This window comes from Mirounga leonina, unplaced genomic scaffold, assembly GCF_011800145.1.
Source record: "Mirounga leonina isolate KUSES-001 unplaced genomic scaffold, KU_Mleo_1.0 Mir_82, whole genome shotgun sequence".
Taxonomy (NCBI): Eukaryota; Metazoa; Chordata; class Mammalia; order Carnivora; family Phocidae; genus Mirounga; species Mirounga leonina.
Genome location: NW_023270825.1, coordinates 37,559,057 through 37,577,469, shown reverse-complemented (window position 1 = coordinate 37,577,469; position 18,413 = coordinate 37,559,057). Strand labels below are relative to the sequence as shown.

At 36.8% G+C, this 18,413-nt stretch overlaps 1 protein-coding gene across 1 annotated transcript in view; it reads left to right on the top strand.

Annotated features, from left to right (window-relative positions):
- Positions 1-214: 214 nt before the first annotated feature.
- The window catches only part of SYT16 (synaptotagmin 16), a 95,293-nt gene continuing 77,094 nt past the window's right edge, over positions 215-18,413 (top strand). Inside the window, exon 1 of the mRNA XM_034992644.1 lies at positions 215-728. Within this exon, the coding sequence (XP_034848535.1) occupies positions 215-728 (514 nt within the window). The remainder of the gene's footprint in view (positions 729-18,413) is intronic.

The window sequence follows — 18,413 nt, the reverse complement described above, 5'->3', positions numbered from 1 at the left end:
TGATAATGGATCTGAGTTGTTACTGAGTTGTTACTGTAATAGGTGTAAGTATTTCTTTCCTCTGTTTCAGCTGAGAAGTTTTGAGAGCGAACTATTCACAGCCATTAAGGGACCTCCAATTTAATTTGTCATCATGCTTATTCTGTAGTTCACATTAAGTCCAGAGTACTGAAGAAGCTGAACAAGTGGACTTGTAGACATCAGATAGCTGGCTATGGTTTTGGCCATGGCATTTCAGGATGCTCAGAACTTCTTCCAGCCTCTCTCTTCCTGGATATCTCGGGTTTATGAAGCTCTCCAGCAAGCAGGAGATACGCTATCTGCTTCGCTGGTTAACTTAAGCAAACAAGACTCTAAATTGAGTGAAAAGCTAGACCAGGACTTAGATGATATTCAGATTCAGGAAACTTACTTTGAAGATGAAGAACAAGGCAATGATTGGCGTCAAGAGGATGCAAATCCCTTGTTTCTTGAAGTGGATCATTTCTCCTGTTGTGATAGGGATTTGCAGGACTCTGCCCAAAGTTCGAGCCCCAGACTTAGCCAACATGCAAAGGACTCATGTTCCATAATGTCCCAGTGGCCCAATCAGACCCTTGATGACCAAAAGCCACCACATGTGCTTTCTTCTATTGCTGAGAAAGAACACCACCTTGAAAAGCAAAGGAGTGACCTTCAACACAGCCAGCTATCTGGTATTTTAGAAAATGTTAATGGAAAAAAGCAAGGTAAGGTAGCCAGTGATCATTTTCTCTGGGTTCTTCCAAGGGACATATCTCCTAATTATATTTTTTTTACTTTAGTTATCATATGAAGTTTATTTTTTCCTCTCCTGTACCTTTCCACATGCTGGCTTCTTATTGAGAGATGTACTCAGGAATATTTTCAACATATAAAACTTCGGGAGATCCGTATTTGTGGCCTCCATATTTCAGAACAATTGTTCAGAGCAAGTAAAATGGTGAAAACACGTCTGTAGGTTCTGTTTGAGAAGCCCTTGTGCATATGTCATGCTTTTTAAAATATCTTTTAAAATGTTTTCTTTTTTTTCACTAGGTTAGGAATCTCTAGATGTTACTATATTATTCAGTGTGAAATCCTGTGCAAAAAGCCATACTTGTTGCAAAATTTTTAGTTGATAACACTCCAAGAACACTTTTCACAGTGTTTCACTGAGACGTGATATGAGATGACAGTAGATAGGAAATCTTTGAAATAAGAATAGCTTGATTTTCTTTAAGCCTTGAGTGGAAAGGACACATTTAAAACAAACTGTCTTTAGAGCTTTATCCTGTCAGATACCTTGAATATAGTGAAATGTAATTAACTCTCTAAAAGTAGCTGTATTATGTCTTGGCATGAATTTTTCAGGATTCTAATGCTCAAGCCTGAACTAAGGACATTCCACTTGGTTGAGGCGACAGAGGTGGCTGATAGGCCAAGAAAGGTGTTGGGTGTGTGTATGTGACATGTGGCTGTAATGCATCTCTCACCAAGATTATTGGATCTTTTATGTGACATAAAGTTGAAGTCATTAATTCTTTTCTTTTTGGAGGGAGCAGAATTTTCTAGAATACTTCACAGCGTCTTCATCCATTTTCAGTAATTCCTCTTAGCTTTATCTTTTTAGGGAAACATTTTATCCAGATACATGAAGCCTTAGAAAATGAGGAAGCATGATTTCATTTTTCTTTTTATAGTACTTTTTTGATACTCTTATTTAATGTTGAAATGCTAAAATAAATTGGTAAAAACAGGGTAGGCTGATATTCTTTCTGAATCTGATAAGCCTATAAATAAATTCAATTTCAAGTCTTTAAAAATTATCTGTGGAGATATTTCTAGAAATATCTGGGCAACCAATAGGATTTCTTAGATTTGACTTGAAATTTCTATTATTATTTAAAAAAATCTTTCTAAAGTTGAACTACATTTAAAGTTATTAACATGAATTTGGTTTAATAGTTGCTTAACATTGGGTTTTTAAAAATTTTTAAGTTGTTGTAATCTAATGGCAGTAAAACAATTGTGTTCATTTGTTTATTCGGGGATGTTTATTCACTAGATTGTAGCCTCTTGGAAGGCAGGGGCCACACCATAGATTAATTTTTGTATCCTTAACATCAAGCACAATGTTAGGTATATAACAGGACACCAAATAATAATTAATGATAGAACAGCAACAAAGAAAGCTAACAACTCTAAGAGGCAGATATTATCCTTCTCACTTCACAGTTAAGAAGACTGATGCTTAGAATGTTTGAGAATATATGCAAGATCCATATTTAGAAAGAGGCACAGCTCAGGGAGTCTGATTCTAGAGTTTATACATATTCTTTCTCTTTTTTTTTCTCCCCCTTTTCAAGGTATAATTTACAGATGGCAAAATTCATTCTTGTTAGCATACAGTTCTGTGAGTTTTAACACACAGTTTTGTAACCACTGCTATAATCAAGGTATAAACAGTTCCATCACCTCAAAAAATTCCTGCAATTCCCTTTGTATTCATTTCTCTTCTCTACTTCCAGCTCCTCCAATTGCTGGTATATTTTCTATCATTTTGTCTTTTCCAGAATGCTTTATAAATGGAAATATGCAGATGGTAGCCTTTTGAGTCTGACTTCTTTTATAATGCACTTACAGTAATGCATTTAAGATCCATCCATGTTGCTGTGTGTTTCAGTAGTTCACTGTTTTTTGTTTGTTTTTTTTTAAATTGCTGAGTAGTATTCCATTGCATGAATGCACCATAGTTTGTTGATCCATTCATCAGTTGAGGAATATTTGGGTTGTTTCCAGTTTTTAGCAATGTAAATAAAGCTGCTATAAACATTTGCAAAACAGGCTTTGGTGCAAATGTAAGTTTTCACTTCAACTAGGTAAATACCTAGGAGTGGGATTGTTGGGTCATATGGGAAGTATAGGTTCAATTTTATAAAAAAAATTCTACTGTTTTCTGAAGTACCATTTTGCATTCCCCAAAGTAATACATGAGATTTCTAGTCACTGATATCCTCACCAGCACTTTGCAGTAATGTTATTATAAAAAAAAACCCTTTTTTTTTTAGCCATTCTCATAGGTATGTAGTGATAGCTCATGTTGGGAGATAACTCTCCATTGGTCTTTTGCATTTTTGCATGTCCTATGAGCAAAGCCACAAACAGCCTTTTATTTTGGACTATCTTTTCAAGGATGTTTGTATGACAAAGAACCTTGGAAGATAGAGATAGTGTCTCTCTTCAGAGTAGAGAGAAGATTTGTTTGCTTCTCAGTCTAATAAAGATAATGTCTCTCTTCAGGGTGAAGCTTAGGCAGATTTGCTTGCAAATGATAGAGATTTTGCAAGGTTGGTGTTCCTTGGCTGTGACATAAACCCACTGCATGCACAGCATCTATCTGCGCCTGTCTCTGCATCGCCCCTATAGTACTTGGACAGTGGGGGACTGACGTGAATGTGGTGTTCATGTTGTATGTTGCGCTGGAATAAACTGTCCTTTGTCTCTGACGAGAAGTCTTGCATCTTCTGCCAACAACCATAAAACAGTAGCAGGCTAACTTGTTGCTGTGCAAGTAAGATAAAATCTCAGGCCTTTCCTAGGTTTTAACATATCATTTTTATTTTAATTTGCATTTCCCTAATAACTAATGGCATTGAGCATCTTTTCATGTAGTTACCTATCATCTGTGTAGCTTCTTTAGTAAAGTCTTCAAATCTTTTGTCCACTTTTATTGAATTGCTTTTTCAATTTTGAGATTTGAAAGTTATGTTTATATTCTGAGTATGAGTTACTTTTCTGTGGTCTTTTCTATTGGTCTATGATTTACAAATATTTTCTTCCAGTTTTGTGGCTTGACTTTTTATTCTTTTAACAGTGTCCCTCAAAAAACAGGGTTTCTTAATTACATGAGACCTGACTCATCAATTTTTTAAAATGAATTGTGCTTTTGTTATATCTAAGAAATATTCATGTAGCCTGGAGTCACAAAGATTTTTTCTTGTTTTATTCTAGAAATTTTAGAGTTATGGGTTTTACATTTAGGGCTATCCATTTTGATCCATTTTGAGGTGATTTTTTATATGATATAAGGTATGGATGGAGGTATTTCCCTTCCACTCTCAATATAGATGTTTAATCATTCTTACCTCATTTGTAGAAATGACTACCCTTTCTTCATTATGTGCTTTGGTATCTTTGTCAGAAATATATTATCTATATATGTGTGTCTATTGCTAGACTCTTTATTTTCCCATTAATCTACATTTGTGTTCTTTCTCCAGTATCACACTGTCTTGATTCCTATAGCTGTATAATAGGTCTTGAAATCAGGTAGTGTGAGCCCTCCAACTTTATTATTAAAAAAATTGTTTGACTATTCTAGTTTATTTGCTTTTCCATATAATTTTTGGAATAAGCTTTTGATTAAAAAATTATGCTGGGAAGGAATGAGATCTTGCCATTTGCAACGACGTGGATGGAATTGGAAGCTATTATGCTGAGCGAAATAAGTCAATCAGAGAAAGACATGTATCATATGACCTCACTGATGTGAGGAATTCTTAATCTCAGGAAGCAAACTGAGGGTTGCTGGAGTGGGGGGTAGGGTGGGAGGGATGGGCTGACTGGGTGATAACACTGGGGAGGGTATGTGCTCTGGTGAGCGCTGTGAATTGTGCAAGACTGTTGAATCTCAGATCTGTACCTATGAAACAAATAATGTAATATATGTTAAGAAAAAAAAAAAAAGAAGAAGATAGCAGGAGGGGAGGAATGAAGGGGGGGGGAATTGGAGGGGTAGACGAACCATGAGAGATGATGGACTCTGAGAAACAAACTGAGGGTTCCAGAGGGGAAGGGGGGGAGGATGGGTTAGCCTGGTGATGGGTATTAAAGAGGGCACGTTCTGCATGGAGCACTGGGTGTTATGCACAAACAATGAATCATGGAACACTACATCTAAAACTAATGATGTAATGTATGGGGATTAACATAACAATAAAAAAATTAAAAAAATTATGCTGGGAATTTGATTGGAATTATGTTGAATCCATAGATCAATTTGGAAACAAGACAGAGGATCATAAGGGAAGGGAGAGAAAAATGAAATGACAAAACCAGAGAGGGAGATAAACCATAAGAGACTCTTAATCTCAGGAAACAAACTGAGGGTTGCTGGAGTGGAGGGGGGTGGGAGGGATGGGGTGGCTGGGTGATGGACATTGGGGAGGGTATGTACTATGGTGAGTGCTGTGAATTGTGCAAGACTGATGAATCACAGACCTGTACCCCTGAAACAAATAATATGTTATATGTTAATAAAAATTAAAAAAAAGAATGACATGTTAATAACTTTTGTTTTTCAATTCATGAACATGGTATATTGCTTTATTTAGTGCTTGGATTTTGTCTATGTGTTTTATTTTGTAGTTTCCAGCATAAAGGTCTCATACATATTTTGTTAGATTTATACCTAAGTATTTCCTTTTTTTGGATTCTATTGTAAATAGTACTTTTATAACTTTCAATTTGAAACTGCTGCTTGCTAGTATATAAAAATACCATTGACCTTTATCTGCAACCAGAAATTATTAATATGTTGTCTTTCTATTAAAAACATCTAGTTTCCCTTTGACTCCCTCTTTGATGCATGGTTTATTTAAAAGTATGTTAGTTACATTCCAAATATTAGGAATATTTTAGACGACTTTGTGTAACCAATTTCTAGTTTAATCCAGTTATGGTCTAAGCACATATTTTATATAATTTTGGTTTTTTAAAATTAATTGTTTTGTTTTATCACTCTGAATATGTTCTGACTTGGATATATCCTGTGTACTTGAAAAAGACTGTATTTTGCTGTTGTTGGGCACAGTGTTCTACAAATTACTTTAAGTTTTTTGAGGCTATTTTTTCAGATTTTTTATGTACTTATTTTATCTACTAATTTTGCCAACTGATTTTGTTCTGTTGATTACTGAGAGAAAAGTATTGCAGTCTCTAATTCTTCTTGTGGATTTGATTATTTCTCTTTTCCAGTTCTATTGGTTTTTGCTTCATGTAGTTTGAAGCCCTATTGTTAATTCCATACACATTTTAGAAGTATGTGTCTCCTTGATGAATTGACCTCTTGCTCATTGTGTTATATACCTTTTTTATCCCTAAAGTCTATTTTGATATTAGTATGGCTACTCCAGCTTTCTTTTGATTAGTGTTGGCATGATATAGTCTTTTCTATTATTAACTTTATTTAAAAAAATTTTTTTAAATATTTTATTTATTTGAGAGAGAGAGAGAGAGAGAGCACAAATGGTGGGGGAGGGGCAAAGGGAGAGGGAGGAAGCAGCTCCCCTCTGAGCAGGGAGTCTGACATGGGGTTCCATCCCAGGACCTCAAGATTATGACCTGAGCTGAAGGCAGATGCTTACCCGACTGAGCCACTAAGGTGCCCCTAATCATTAACTTTAAATTTGTCTTTATATTTATAGTGGGATTCTTGTACATGGCATAAAATTGGGTTTTATTTTTTTAAAATCCAATCTGACAAATTTTCACTGTTAATTGGTCTTAACTTTATATTTGATGTAATTATTGATATTGTTGAACTAAAATCTGTCATCTTATTAGATTATTTCTTATCTGTTTCATCTATTCTTTGTCTCTTTTATCCTATTTTTTTCATGTCTTCTTTTGAATTGAATATTTTTAAGATTCCATTTCACCTCTACTCTGGGCTCATTATTTATATCTCTTTTTAAAAATTTTAAAAAAAATGTATATCTCTTTTTAAAAATGTTTAGTGGTCATCCTAGGATTTACGATATATATCCTTAATGGCAGTCTGTCTTGAAATAATATTTTACTGCTTTACTCATAGTTTGGTGATGCTACAACAGTGTATTCCCAATTCCTCCTTCATGTCCTTTGTTTTATTGTGATATATTTTACTTTTATACATGTAATAAGTACTCAATACATTGATGCTGTTTTGCTTTAGATGGTTGGTTTTCTCTCTAAATAATTAAAATAAAGGAAAAAAGAATTTTATATTTACCTCATTTATGCTGTTTGAAGCTCTTTAGCTTGTGCATATATGCTGCTACTGAATTATCTTAGTTGTTTGTCTGAAAAATATTTATTTTTGAATCTATTTCAGCAAGGTATGGAATTCTGAGTTGACACTTATTTTTTTCCCAGCACTTTAAGGTTGCCATTTCACTGTCTTATGGCTTGCATAGTTCTCATATGAGAAGTATGCTATAATTCTTTTGTTCCTCTGCGTGTAATGTGTCTTTTTTCTACTGGATACCCTCAAGATTTTGTGTTTATCTGTGGTTTCCAGCAGCTGTATTAGGTGTGTGTGTGTGTGTGCGTGTGTGTGTGTGTGTGTTCTGGTATTCATTTTTCTTGGTGTTCTCTGACCTTTTTATGTCTGTGATTTAGTGAGTTTCATTACTTCTGGAAAATTCTTGGCTTTCATCTCTTCAAATATTGCTTCTAATACATTCTATTTTGCTTATCTCTCAGTTATACAAATATTAGACCATTTGATATCATCCCACAGCTCTTGAGTGTTCTTTTTTCTTCACTCTTTTTTACCTTTTTATATTTCAGTATAGGTAGCACAATCTAATGTCATATATTCTTCAAGTTTACTAATATTTTCTTTGTATCAGGTCTGATGATAAGTCCACTGAAAACATTCTTCATCTCTGTTACCATATTTTTTATTTCTAGCATTTTGATTTGACTTTTAAAAAATAATTTCAGTCTTCTTTGCTGAAATTCTGTATGAGTTTATGCATGTTTCCCCCTTTTCCTATTATGGCTTTTAAAATATTAATTCTAGGGTTTTTTTTTTAAAGATTTTATTTATTTATTTGAGAGAGAGGATGAGAGAGAGATAGCACGAGGTGGTGGGAGGGTCAAAGGGAGAAGCAGGCTCCCTGCTGAGCAGGGAGTCAGGTGGGACTCAATCCACGGGACTCCAGAATCATGACGTGAGCCAAAGGCAGTCATTTAACCAACTGAGCCACCTATGCGCCCAATTATAGTTATTTTAAATTTCCTGTCTGATAGTTCCAACATCTGAGTCATCTCTGAGTTTGGCTTTTTTGATTGCTTTGTCTGTTGACAGTGTATTTTTCCTTTCTGTTTTTGTTGCTTGTCTTGTAATTTTTGATTCAAAATCAAACATCATAGGTAGGGAATGTAAGTAGTATTTCTGTCTGGAAATAGGTTAGCCTTTTCTAAAGCTGGGAGAAAGTTGAGTCAATTTAATCAGAATTTGATCTGGGTTTGGGCTTTGCTGTTGGTTAATCTCAATGCTGTATAAGCTTCAAAAGTTTCTATTATTACATTGTGTTTGGGATAGGGGCTTGTTTTCTACAGAGTTTTGTCAAAATCTTCTCCATCTTCAACTTGAGTCTCCTCTTTTTGTCTGTGCCTCAGAAAGGTCTCTCTTTTTAGGCTTTGTCCCTTTCCCAGAAGGAACCTGCTCTGTATTTATTACTTGGTGTTTGCTAATGTGGTGTGGTTGTGTTTTAAGTTTCTGTTTTGTGCTGTTAGGGAGCAGCCTGTTTTAGGCAGGTATTATGTCCCTATGTCTTAGGGTTAGGGTCTTCTCAATAATCCTGCCCTCCCCCAATGGTATGACCCCAAGACTTCTTTTGCCCCTTCCCCAGAGGTGGAAGTTTTTGTTTTGTTTTATTCACTCACTTAATGTCTTTATCTGTAGTCTGGGGGGTGACAAAATCTGCTGCCCTTCCCCAAGTGGCTTAAAGCTTTTGTTCCATAATGGGAATATAATAGAGGAATCTTAGTGAGACTTCTTACCTTTCCTATGGCATCTTCCAGACTATACAATGAGAGAAACTTTCTTCACTCTTGCCCTGCTGGGCCCTCAGTCTTTCTTGTGAGTACTAGGTGAATTTTGTGGAGAAGAGCTTCTAAATGGGCTTCAATTTTCTTTGGATTTGTGACTCCTTTGGGTTTTGTACTCTTGTGCTGGTCCACACTTGGCCTTTAGAAATTTCTTGAAAATATTAACTTAATTCTTCTTACTGTCTTATGTAAAAATCCAACAACTGCCTTTAGCAAGAAAATGCTTGAATTTTTTATCCCTTTGAAAGAAGTTTTCTTTTTTTTTTAGCCTTCGGATTTGTTGGTTACATTATGATCTCAGCTCTCTGATGAATTTAAGAGAATGTGTCATTTTACAAAATACCTAAATTGTATTGTTGTTGTTGTTGTTTAAAGAGTGGGAGCATTATTTCCAATGTTCTACATCCTAACTGGAAGCCGGGACTTAGATCTTACACACTTAACACTGTACTTTAAAATTGAATTGGACATTCTCATTAATTGGGCAGCATGTTTGGGCTGGAAGATAAATGTACAAAGAAGATATTGGTTTTTTTGTAATGAGTTCCTTAATTCCTAAAAGATAGTTATATGTAATAAGTCCTATAAAAAAAAGTTTGTATAAAGTTACAACAGTTAACTACATGGTAACTCTTGAGATGATTTTGCCAGAGGTGATCCCAAAAGGTTCCACAAAGCAGATGATATAGGACTGCAAACTCTGAGCATGAGTCAGAATTTAATGGTGAATGGAGGGAGAAAGGCATTTCTTTTGGAGGAAATGGCATGAACACAGACATGTGGACAAGTCTGACATTTTCAGGGATGGAAAATGAGGCTAGATCTTAGGTTGCAGTTGGGAAGGTCTTTGTTTTTCTGTATTAAGGACTTAGCTTTTATTTTGTAAGTAGTTGGAATCTCAAAAATATCATAATCATAAGTGACACCAGTGGAGTCTTGTTTTAGGATAACTCTAGCATCAGTTTGGAGGCTAATTTGGGAGAAAGAATGTATGTTAGGGAGCTATTGTAGTAACTTATAAAAAGAAATAGTGTCTAAAACAACATGAATATATATAGAGAAATAGTTGTCATTATTTTCATGACAAAATAATGTCATCAAAAAGGCATCTCAGAGAGTCTTTGACGGGGCTCTGACAGAGCAAGAGTCCATTGGCTTATTACAATGGAGGCAGAAGTCTAGGTTTCTCTCTTGGCCTCCTTCACTCTTGAAGGGGTGGTCCTTGTTAATGTTGGGTTGGGATGGGAGTTCTATCTTCCCATGTGATTTCCACTAATACTGAGTTGAGGGTAGCCTTATTACTGTCAGGTGATGGTGAAAGTTCTGTCTCTGCTAGAGCTCCTCTGATACCACCCAAGTTGGGAGGGGTGGAAATGCCTCAATACTTTCAGGTCGGGGTCCAGGCTCCTCACATGACCTGTTCTGATACTGCAGTGGTGGAGGATGCTCATTATTGGCTATCAAAACTGAAAGTCCTGGATCTCTCCTTTGTCTTCTCTGGCACTCTCTGGTGGGGGTCTTGGGGTGCCTCATTACATCTTGGTGAGGATGGAAGTCTAGGCTCCCCATTTGGACTTTACTGGCATGGATGAGGGTAAGAGACAGTTTTTTTTCTGTGCTGTTTGTTTAGAGTAGAACATTTATTGTCTAAGAGTTTTCTGTTTTGCTAGGCTGCCCCTTCCCTGGTCCTTTGCATAAAGAGAGTAGGCTTTTCTTGGGGCCTTTGTTGTCTGTGCTTGTTGGAATTTCTGGGTTGCCAGTTTCTTCAGCTTCATTCTGGGATATGTGTGGCAAAAGAACCCAGGAAACTCACCACCATGTTGTTCCTTGAATTTCATGGTTCCTGGCAAGTCTGCCATCTTCTCTGTACCTTTTGGTCTGCTTACCTTTGTTTCATATAGGATTTTTGGTTGTACTTAGGGGAAGAATAGGGAAAAGTACAGCTATTCTATCTTCCTGGAAGTGTAAGTCTTTCAATTAGTCCTTAACAGCATTATGACTAAATCTCATCCACTTCTCTCCATTTCACAGTGAAAATAAGAGCAGAAAATGGTAAAGGGAGACATGTATCTATAGATTGATATGGGGAGAAACATTTCTCTAAAATGAGAGGTTTTGTATGATGGCTGTTCTCACTTAATCAAATGTTTATTGACTGTCTACCATGTACAGAGCACTATAGGGAATGGATAAGTATACACAAGTATAAGCCATGGGCCTCTCCTTCAGATTATTGAAAAGCTTATACCATTTGTTTAATATATTCCAGAAGATGTACAAATGTTTTTAATGTCCTGGCTGTTGGTGGCAGTGGGAATGGGGATGCAGCAGAGATCTAGAATGAGACAGTCCCCTTGGCCTAATTCACTCATGACTTTATAGGTGGGGGAGCTTTACTAAGTTGCCTCTAGGGAGCTTCCATCTTTGTCTTTCTTCCTGATGTGATATAGCCCACTAATTTACTTCCAATGTCTCATACCAATGAACAAAAGCTCTTATTCCTCTTTTCTCAAAATATTTACCTAGCCTGAGCACCCTATGAAACCAGGATAAGGGACTGGATTCTTAGCTGTATGACTATTGAACACTTGTTTTGGGGGGGATTCTACCTGCTTGGTAGCAGTCTTAAATTATCATCATGTGCTCATTTTTTCTTTTATACTAACGGATCATGGCAGCTGCAGTACATGGCTGCTTTGCAGTCTATTAAAGAGATGTATTTGGAGATACACTAGGAAAAGGCGGCATTTTAATCAGTGATTTATACGCATTTTTTAAAAAGCCTTGTCAAGCCTGCTTTTCCCATTTAACCTTGAATTCTTTTCATAACGTTGTATCTTGATTTTATGTTCCTTAATGTGCCATATTTTTTCTCCACAATAGATTTTAAGCTAAATTGGCCCAAAACAAGAGGGATGCTGAATGCTTTTTGTAACCATGGAAACATTTCTGGGCACTTACTGAGGATCTGGTTGCCAATAGTAATGTAACAGAGAAAAGAGATACACTTCATTTAGCAGTTGCCTATGATTAAGAGGCAGATAGACTCCTTAGAGTGCCATCTCAAGATAGGTTTTTTGGTTTAAAGACCCAAATCCAAAACACCAACTTCTCAGTCAAGAAGCAGTTATGACACCTTTGATATGTGATGGGAAAGAGTTCTAATTACATTTAAAAATCATCTTTGTTTTCAGTTTTTCACCTACTTTTTTTTTTTGAGGCTGTTTTTTAGCCACATGTATTTGTTTCCAAGAAATATGCTCACTATTTCCTGAAATAGCCTGCTAATGGAATTAATGTGTTCCAAGCACACTGGCATATAGAACTTTAGAAACACTCTTTGGCTAGATGGAATGAATTTTTAAAAAACATAGAACAGCAGGCTTTGGAATCATGGTGATACAATTTGACTTTTCAGTCAGATTATGAGGCTAATATAACATGAAAGGGAAAATCTTACAGTGTTCTTAGTTGCTGGTCGTCTCAATCTTTTATGGATTGGAGGCATTTTGCACTGTTGATGTTCTTAGGAGTGCTTGTGGCAATTGAGACTAAATGTATCAGACAATATAATGCAATTGATTTATAAATCATACAGGCTTCATTTCTTTTCAACAGGACATGTTACTGCACATGAAATGTTGCACCCTGCCTTTCCTTTATTTGCAACACTGGAACTTTGCTTTTGCATTGTACAAGTTCTTTCTTGAAAGTACACCAATCCCTAATTGAATTTGTCTTCATTCATTAGTACTTCATTTGATAGCATATGCCATCATGTTCCTTGGTTATCCAGAACTGTCCATGAAAAAAGTTGAGTATTCTGCAAAATCTTCAGAATTTGTTTTCAAAAAACTTTTTGAAGTTAATTTTCTTGATACATTGACTTGCATATTTTAGAAAAGGTAGGCGTTAATGAATATGCTAGGAGTTGACAGTTTTCAGAGCCTTGACATTGAAGGCGAGGAGATTGTTATTGCCACTGTTGCTTATTTTGCAATTTTTGTGTCATTTTTAAAGCAAATTTTAGGCGTGTAACAAAATCCTATATGGACAGAAGTTAGAACATATGACTTATACAAATGGTCAAAATGTGGATTTAATTTTTACCTTGATTTCTTGATGTTACTATAATAGAATACTTGGACACTTTTAAGGACAGGTTTAAAATGAGGAAATAAAGTCCATTTTCTGTTTTTCCATTCTTACCATCATTAGGGGTGAATTAGAGGGATTAGAGGTAAATTATACTACAAATAAGCTTAAGTTCCATTTTTCTAATTCCCAAGACACCAGAAATTTCTCTCTTTTTAAAAAGATTTATTTATTTGATTGAGAGAGAGAGAGAAAGAACACACGTGCACACAAGCTTTGTGGGGGAGGGGAGGGGCAGAGGGAGAGAATCTTCAAGCTGACTCCCTGCTGAGCAGGGAGCCCAATGAAGGGCTCAATCTCAGGACCCTGACATCAGGGCCTGAGCTGAAACCAAGAGTCTGACGCCCAACTGACTAAGCCACACAGGTGCCCCCAGAAATTTCTCTTTAATAATGGAACTACTTGATAATAAAAACACTCAGAAATAAGAAAAACTCAGGAATCTTCCTTGCCCTGAGACTCAGAGTAATAGAACCAGGTGAATCTTTTGCAATTATCTAGCCTAATTGGGAGGAAACCAGAGCCAGGTAAGAACTATAAACTTAATAAGACCTTTTCTTCATATACTATCTTGTTTCTTCTTGCTGAGGGAGTTCTTACCTGGGTGTTTGTGTGTTGTTTTTTCATCTTTTAAAATGCCATAGAGATACTATTTTCTTTCCCTCTTCTATTCTCCTTTCTTTGATAAATCTCCCTTCTCCCTCTCCCTGTACTCTTGTCAGATATCCACCTCTGAGGAGAGAGGGTCTTGTTTCTGAGAAGGAGCCTTATAATGGGGTTTCTGATTTGTGATGATGAGTTCTTCTTGCCTTTGAGCTCCTGTTAATTATGCTCAGGGAGTGGTCTAGGCCACTGCTAATGGAGTTTTTAGTGCCCTTTACATTTCCTAGTTTTTAAATTTATGAAACATTTTCAAAACATAGAAAAATATAGCATGATATAACAAACACCCACAAATCCACCACTTAACTTGGCCACATCTTAAGGTTTTGCTATATTGAACTCAGATTTATTTGAAAGAAGTCATCTAGGACCAATATAATTAGAACTCCCTGTGAACTCCTCTTTATTTTCTTTCTCTTCTCTCTTCACTAGGGGTAAAACAAATTTAAATTTGGGGGTATGATTCCCAGTGTGTTTTTATTCTTTTGCTGTAAGTATTTGCACGACATAATTTTGCATGTTTTAAAATGGTACAAACTATATGATATTAAGCATGTTATTCTACAACTTGTTTTTGCTTCCAACCCAATGCTACACTTTTGAGTTATTCAGACACATGTAGGTTTGGTTTAACTGTTATACAGTAGTCCACTATATTAAATAATATGCCACTTACCCATTAGCATGTTGATCTAATTTATTCATTAAAAAAATTTAGTTAACATACAATGCAATATTGGTTTCTGGAGTAGAAATCAGTGATTTATCATAACTTATCCATTCTTATGAACATCTAATTTATCTCCAAATTTTCACTATAGTGAATAATTCTGCAATGTAAAAATATCTTTGAGCACATATACTGGAGTTTCTTTAGATGGCATTTATGAAGGAGACAGTGCTATTTGGGGCCCCTTCCTTTAACTAGGTGATTTCTTCCTGGGTTGAGGTCCTTTGAATAGATTCCTTCGTCCTCCCTGACTTTTTCTTGAGGTGATTCAGATTGGTTCTGTAACCAAGAGAGTCATAACCAATAGTGTGCTGAAGGCATTAAAAGAATCTAAGAATTGTGTGTGTTTTCCATAGCAAGTTTAAGTATTGAATGAGAAAATGGGAAGTGATGCCAGATTTTAGGGGGCTTTCAGGCTCCTTTGAAACTTTAAGAAGAGTTATGAACTAACTTATTAAAAAAATACCATGGTAAATCAAAATGTTTTTATTTCATGGGTTCATGGACCACCTGAAGTTCATCTGTGATACTCCAAAGTCTACAAGGCTTACAAGAAAGAGCTAATATAATAATATAGTGAAGAGTCAACCATTTCAAATTTCATTTGAAATTTGGCTTTTCTCCTAAGAAAACAAAATTGGAGAAATCCATTAGGATCTGTGTTGGTCTTAAGCTGTTATCTCTTTGCTTAAATCTATTCTGCTATGTCCTGCTTTGGCTGTGGGACTGGAATTCTGCAAACTACAGTTCTCCTTCTCCAGGGGTATTCTCCTATGTTGTGCCAAAAGTAGCGGTGGAGGGATATTGGAAGATGGGAGGAAGGGAGAAAGGACCTGCTTTTTTCTGCTTTTCCTCATTGTTCTTGTTACTGGCACCTCAGCAGAGCCCTTCACACTGCTGCCAGCAGTTTGGGTTCTCATTTCCATCTTCTTCCAGCATTCCAGAACCAGCTTCATGGCACCCCACTCAGAGGTGACAACCCTGTCCAGGCAATTTCCCCTCCCCAGGGCCCAGACTCAGTGGGGCTCCTCTTCTGAGATCCTGAACGACCAGCAGCAGCTGAGTGATACCCCTGCCCTCACAGCCAATATCTGAGTCTCATATCCATTGGGTCTTATCTCTGAGCTTCTAGTTTCAATAAACTTGACTGCTTCCCTTTGCTTCTCCAGCTGCAGGGGTGGTAGCTGCTTCCTGCAGTTATAATCTCTGAGCTATTTCCATGTTCTTCTTTCTATTCATTCAATACCCAATAGCTATAGAACCAATTCTCTATATCAAATTCCCGCTATTGAAAAGCCTATTGTGGTTTTTGTTTTCCCGACTGGACCTTGACCAATAGTTATTAAAGTGGTGTCCAAGCAGTTGTATAGATTTTGAAGTAGTCCATATTAATTGTGGAAGAGCTAGAATGTGCATGTGAACTGAGACTTTCTGAAGGTGATAGGTAACTGGTAAAATGAGCATCTAAATCTTACCCATATTTGATGTTCACCAGGCAAACAAATGTCATGTCAGGTAATAAGTGCCATGTAGGAAAATAAAGCAGTTTAGGGGGTAAAAATTAATCATGTGAGTGGTATTTTATATAGGATGGCCTTATATTTTATATAGAATGACCTGTATTTTATATAGGTGGTTCTATATTTTATATAGGTGGTGCTTTATTTTATATACTATGACCTCTTCAAGAAGGCAGAAGTTAAGCAGAGCTGTGAAGGAAGTGAGGGAGTGAGCTATGCAAATATCTAAGGGAAGAGCATTGCCAACAGAGGGAAAGTAGTTGGGCAAGCCGTGGGGTAGGGTGAGAAGTGTGTTTGGCAGATTGATTGTAAAATGTGGCTTTGCCCAAGCTTATCAGCATCTGGCCATCAGTAATACTGACCAGTGGTTACTCTGGAAGTTTTGCTGTTTGTGAAATTTTCTGATGTTTCATAAATTGCTTAAGGAGGTCAGGTATGAGATTATCATAGGAGACATTCTTGTTCATGGAAAGACTTCAAAAACTCACAGCTATGTCATCTCACAAATCAGTTTCTTTGTGGGGAGGGAGTAAGAAGAAACAGGAAGTTGAAATTTCAAGCATTACCTGCTTAAGCTGTAATGTCAGAGCCTATTTCAATAAAGCCAAGTTAGAACTTCGGTTTTTCTGGTTTTTTATTCTGTTTTGACCCTGCAAAAAGTAGCCGCTGCTAAACTTATATATGGGAAGTTGGAAAAATAGGTTTTTTATGTGAGCATAAAAACAGTTATTTTTATGTGAATCTGTGCTAGACAAGTTTGTATATAAACCACTGTTTCTGACTCTTGATACTTCCCTTCGCAAGGCTGAACTTCCTCGCCATAAAATGGCATCGAGGTGGTACTGCTTGTGTCCCAGAAGCCGTGCTATTTTCGTAATTGAACCAAACTCAAGGCATACTGGGAATTTCTCAATCTCTCACAAGCAAAGAAAAAGAGGGAGTGAACTCAAGTAATTGATAAACCTGGGAGTAAATCTGGTTTCCTGAGTTCTCTCAGAAAAGTTCAAATGTTATCTTTGGTACCTGGTTTTTCTTCCCCTACCACCAGTCTCTTCTCTGCTTCCATCTGAGCTGGCTCCACTTTTTGGCTCTGTTTATAGGGAGATGGTTGCCACAAGCTCCAGGTTTATATCTTCTTAGGTTATAATCTGGTGGATAAAGAAATGCAAATCCCTGGCAACTTGAAAAAATAATTCCAGGGTTAGCACTAATTGGTTTTTATTTGCTTGGCTTGGCTTGGCTTGAATTATGTGGCAAACCTTAGTGATCACTTAGAAATCAGGGAAATGTGATGCTCTAATTGGATGGGCCTATGTCACATGTCACTCCTGGACTTAGTATAGATAGAGCTTTACCAGAAAAGTGGTCTGATCATGGAGGAAAAGTGGCTTACCAGAAGAAAATCAGAATTTCAGAAATTGGAAGAAAAGATGTTGGGTGGCCAAACTGTTCTGAACAAAAGATTCATAACAGCCGTGTTTCGGTTTTGAAAAGGAAAGAAAACTTTACTACTATTATAGAAGCCTAATAGAAACAGAAGAGGAAAGGAATCTACACATAGATGAAGGTAATAGTAGGCAATGAATGAGAATAAGGCAAAATTACATCACATCAGGTACTTAACAACATCTAACCTCATCAGCGGTGGAAGCCCCATGGAAATGGCCAGGCTGGAGTCCTGATTGAGAGGCCTGGGCAGAGTGTCCTCCCCTCAGGTGAGACTTCCAAATGGCCATCCCCATAAGGGCCATATATATAAGGCAAATCACAGGGTTGAAATTAAACATTTGTTCGCCTATGTGCAGTTTAGAGCAAGTTGCATTTCCATGTTATCATGTTTATATTTTCTGCCTCCCCTCCCAGATTCAATTCTCAGGGGCCAGCCCAGCCTGGAGCAGGAGAGGATGTGAGACAAGATTTGTAGCCCTTGGTGCCCAGAACAGAAGGACCAGTTCTGACCTGGAGGCCAGATAATATATTTCAAACTACCAGGCTCCCAAGGTTATTCACACAGCACGAGTCTCACAAACAACATTCCTTAGCCTGCCTGTGTACATGCGGGTCCAGGTGGTTGCTTATGCAGGACAAATCACAAAAACATCTATCCATGCAGAACACAAACAAACAAAAAACCAAGAGCTCTATCGGAGGAATCAATGTCTTTCATGGATCTTTCTACTGTCTGTATATTGTACACTGATTACAAGCCTGTTCCAAGGATGAATCTAGATTCCTTGTGTCACCACATATACCTTATGTCACCACAGGTGCTATGAACACCTGCTTCTCAGTGCTTAGGGATACATGTCTGCTTCAAGTCAGGAAAAACAATTTTTCATATTATACTTCTGATTTAGATCATGGCACCTCTCCTGGATGTTAGAAAATCTCCCTAACTCACCCTTTTATCTATCTATCTATCTATCTATCTATCTATCTATCTATCTATCTATCTATCTATCTAT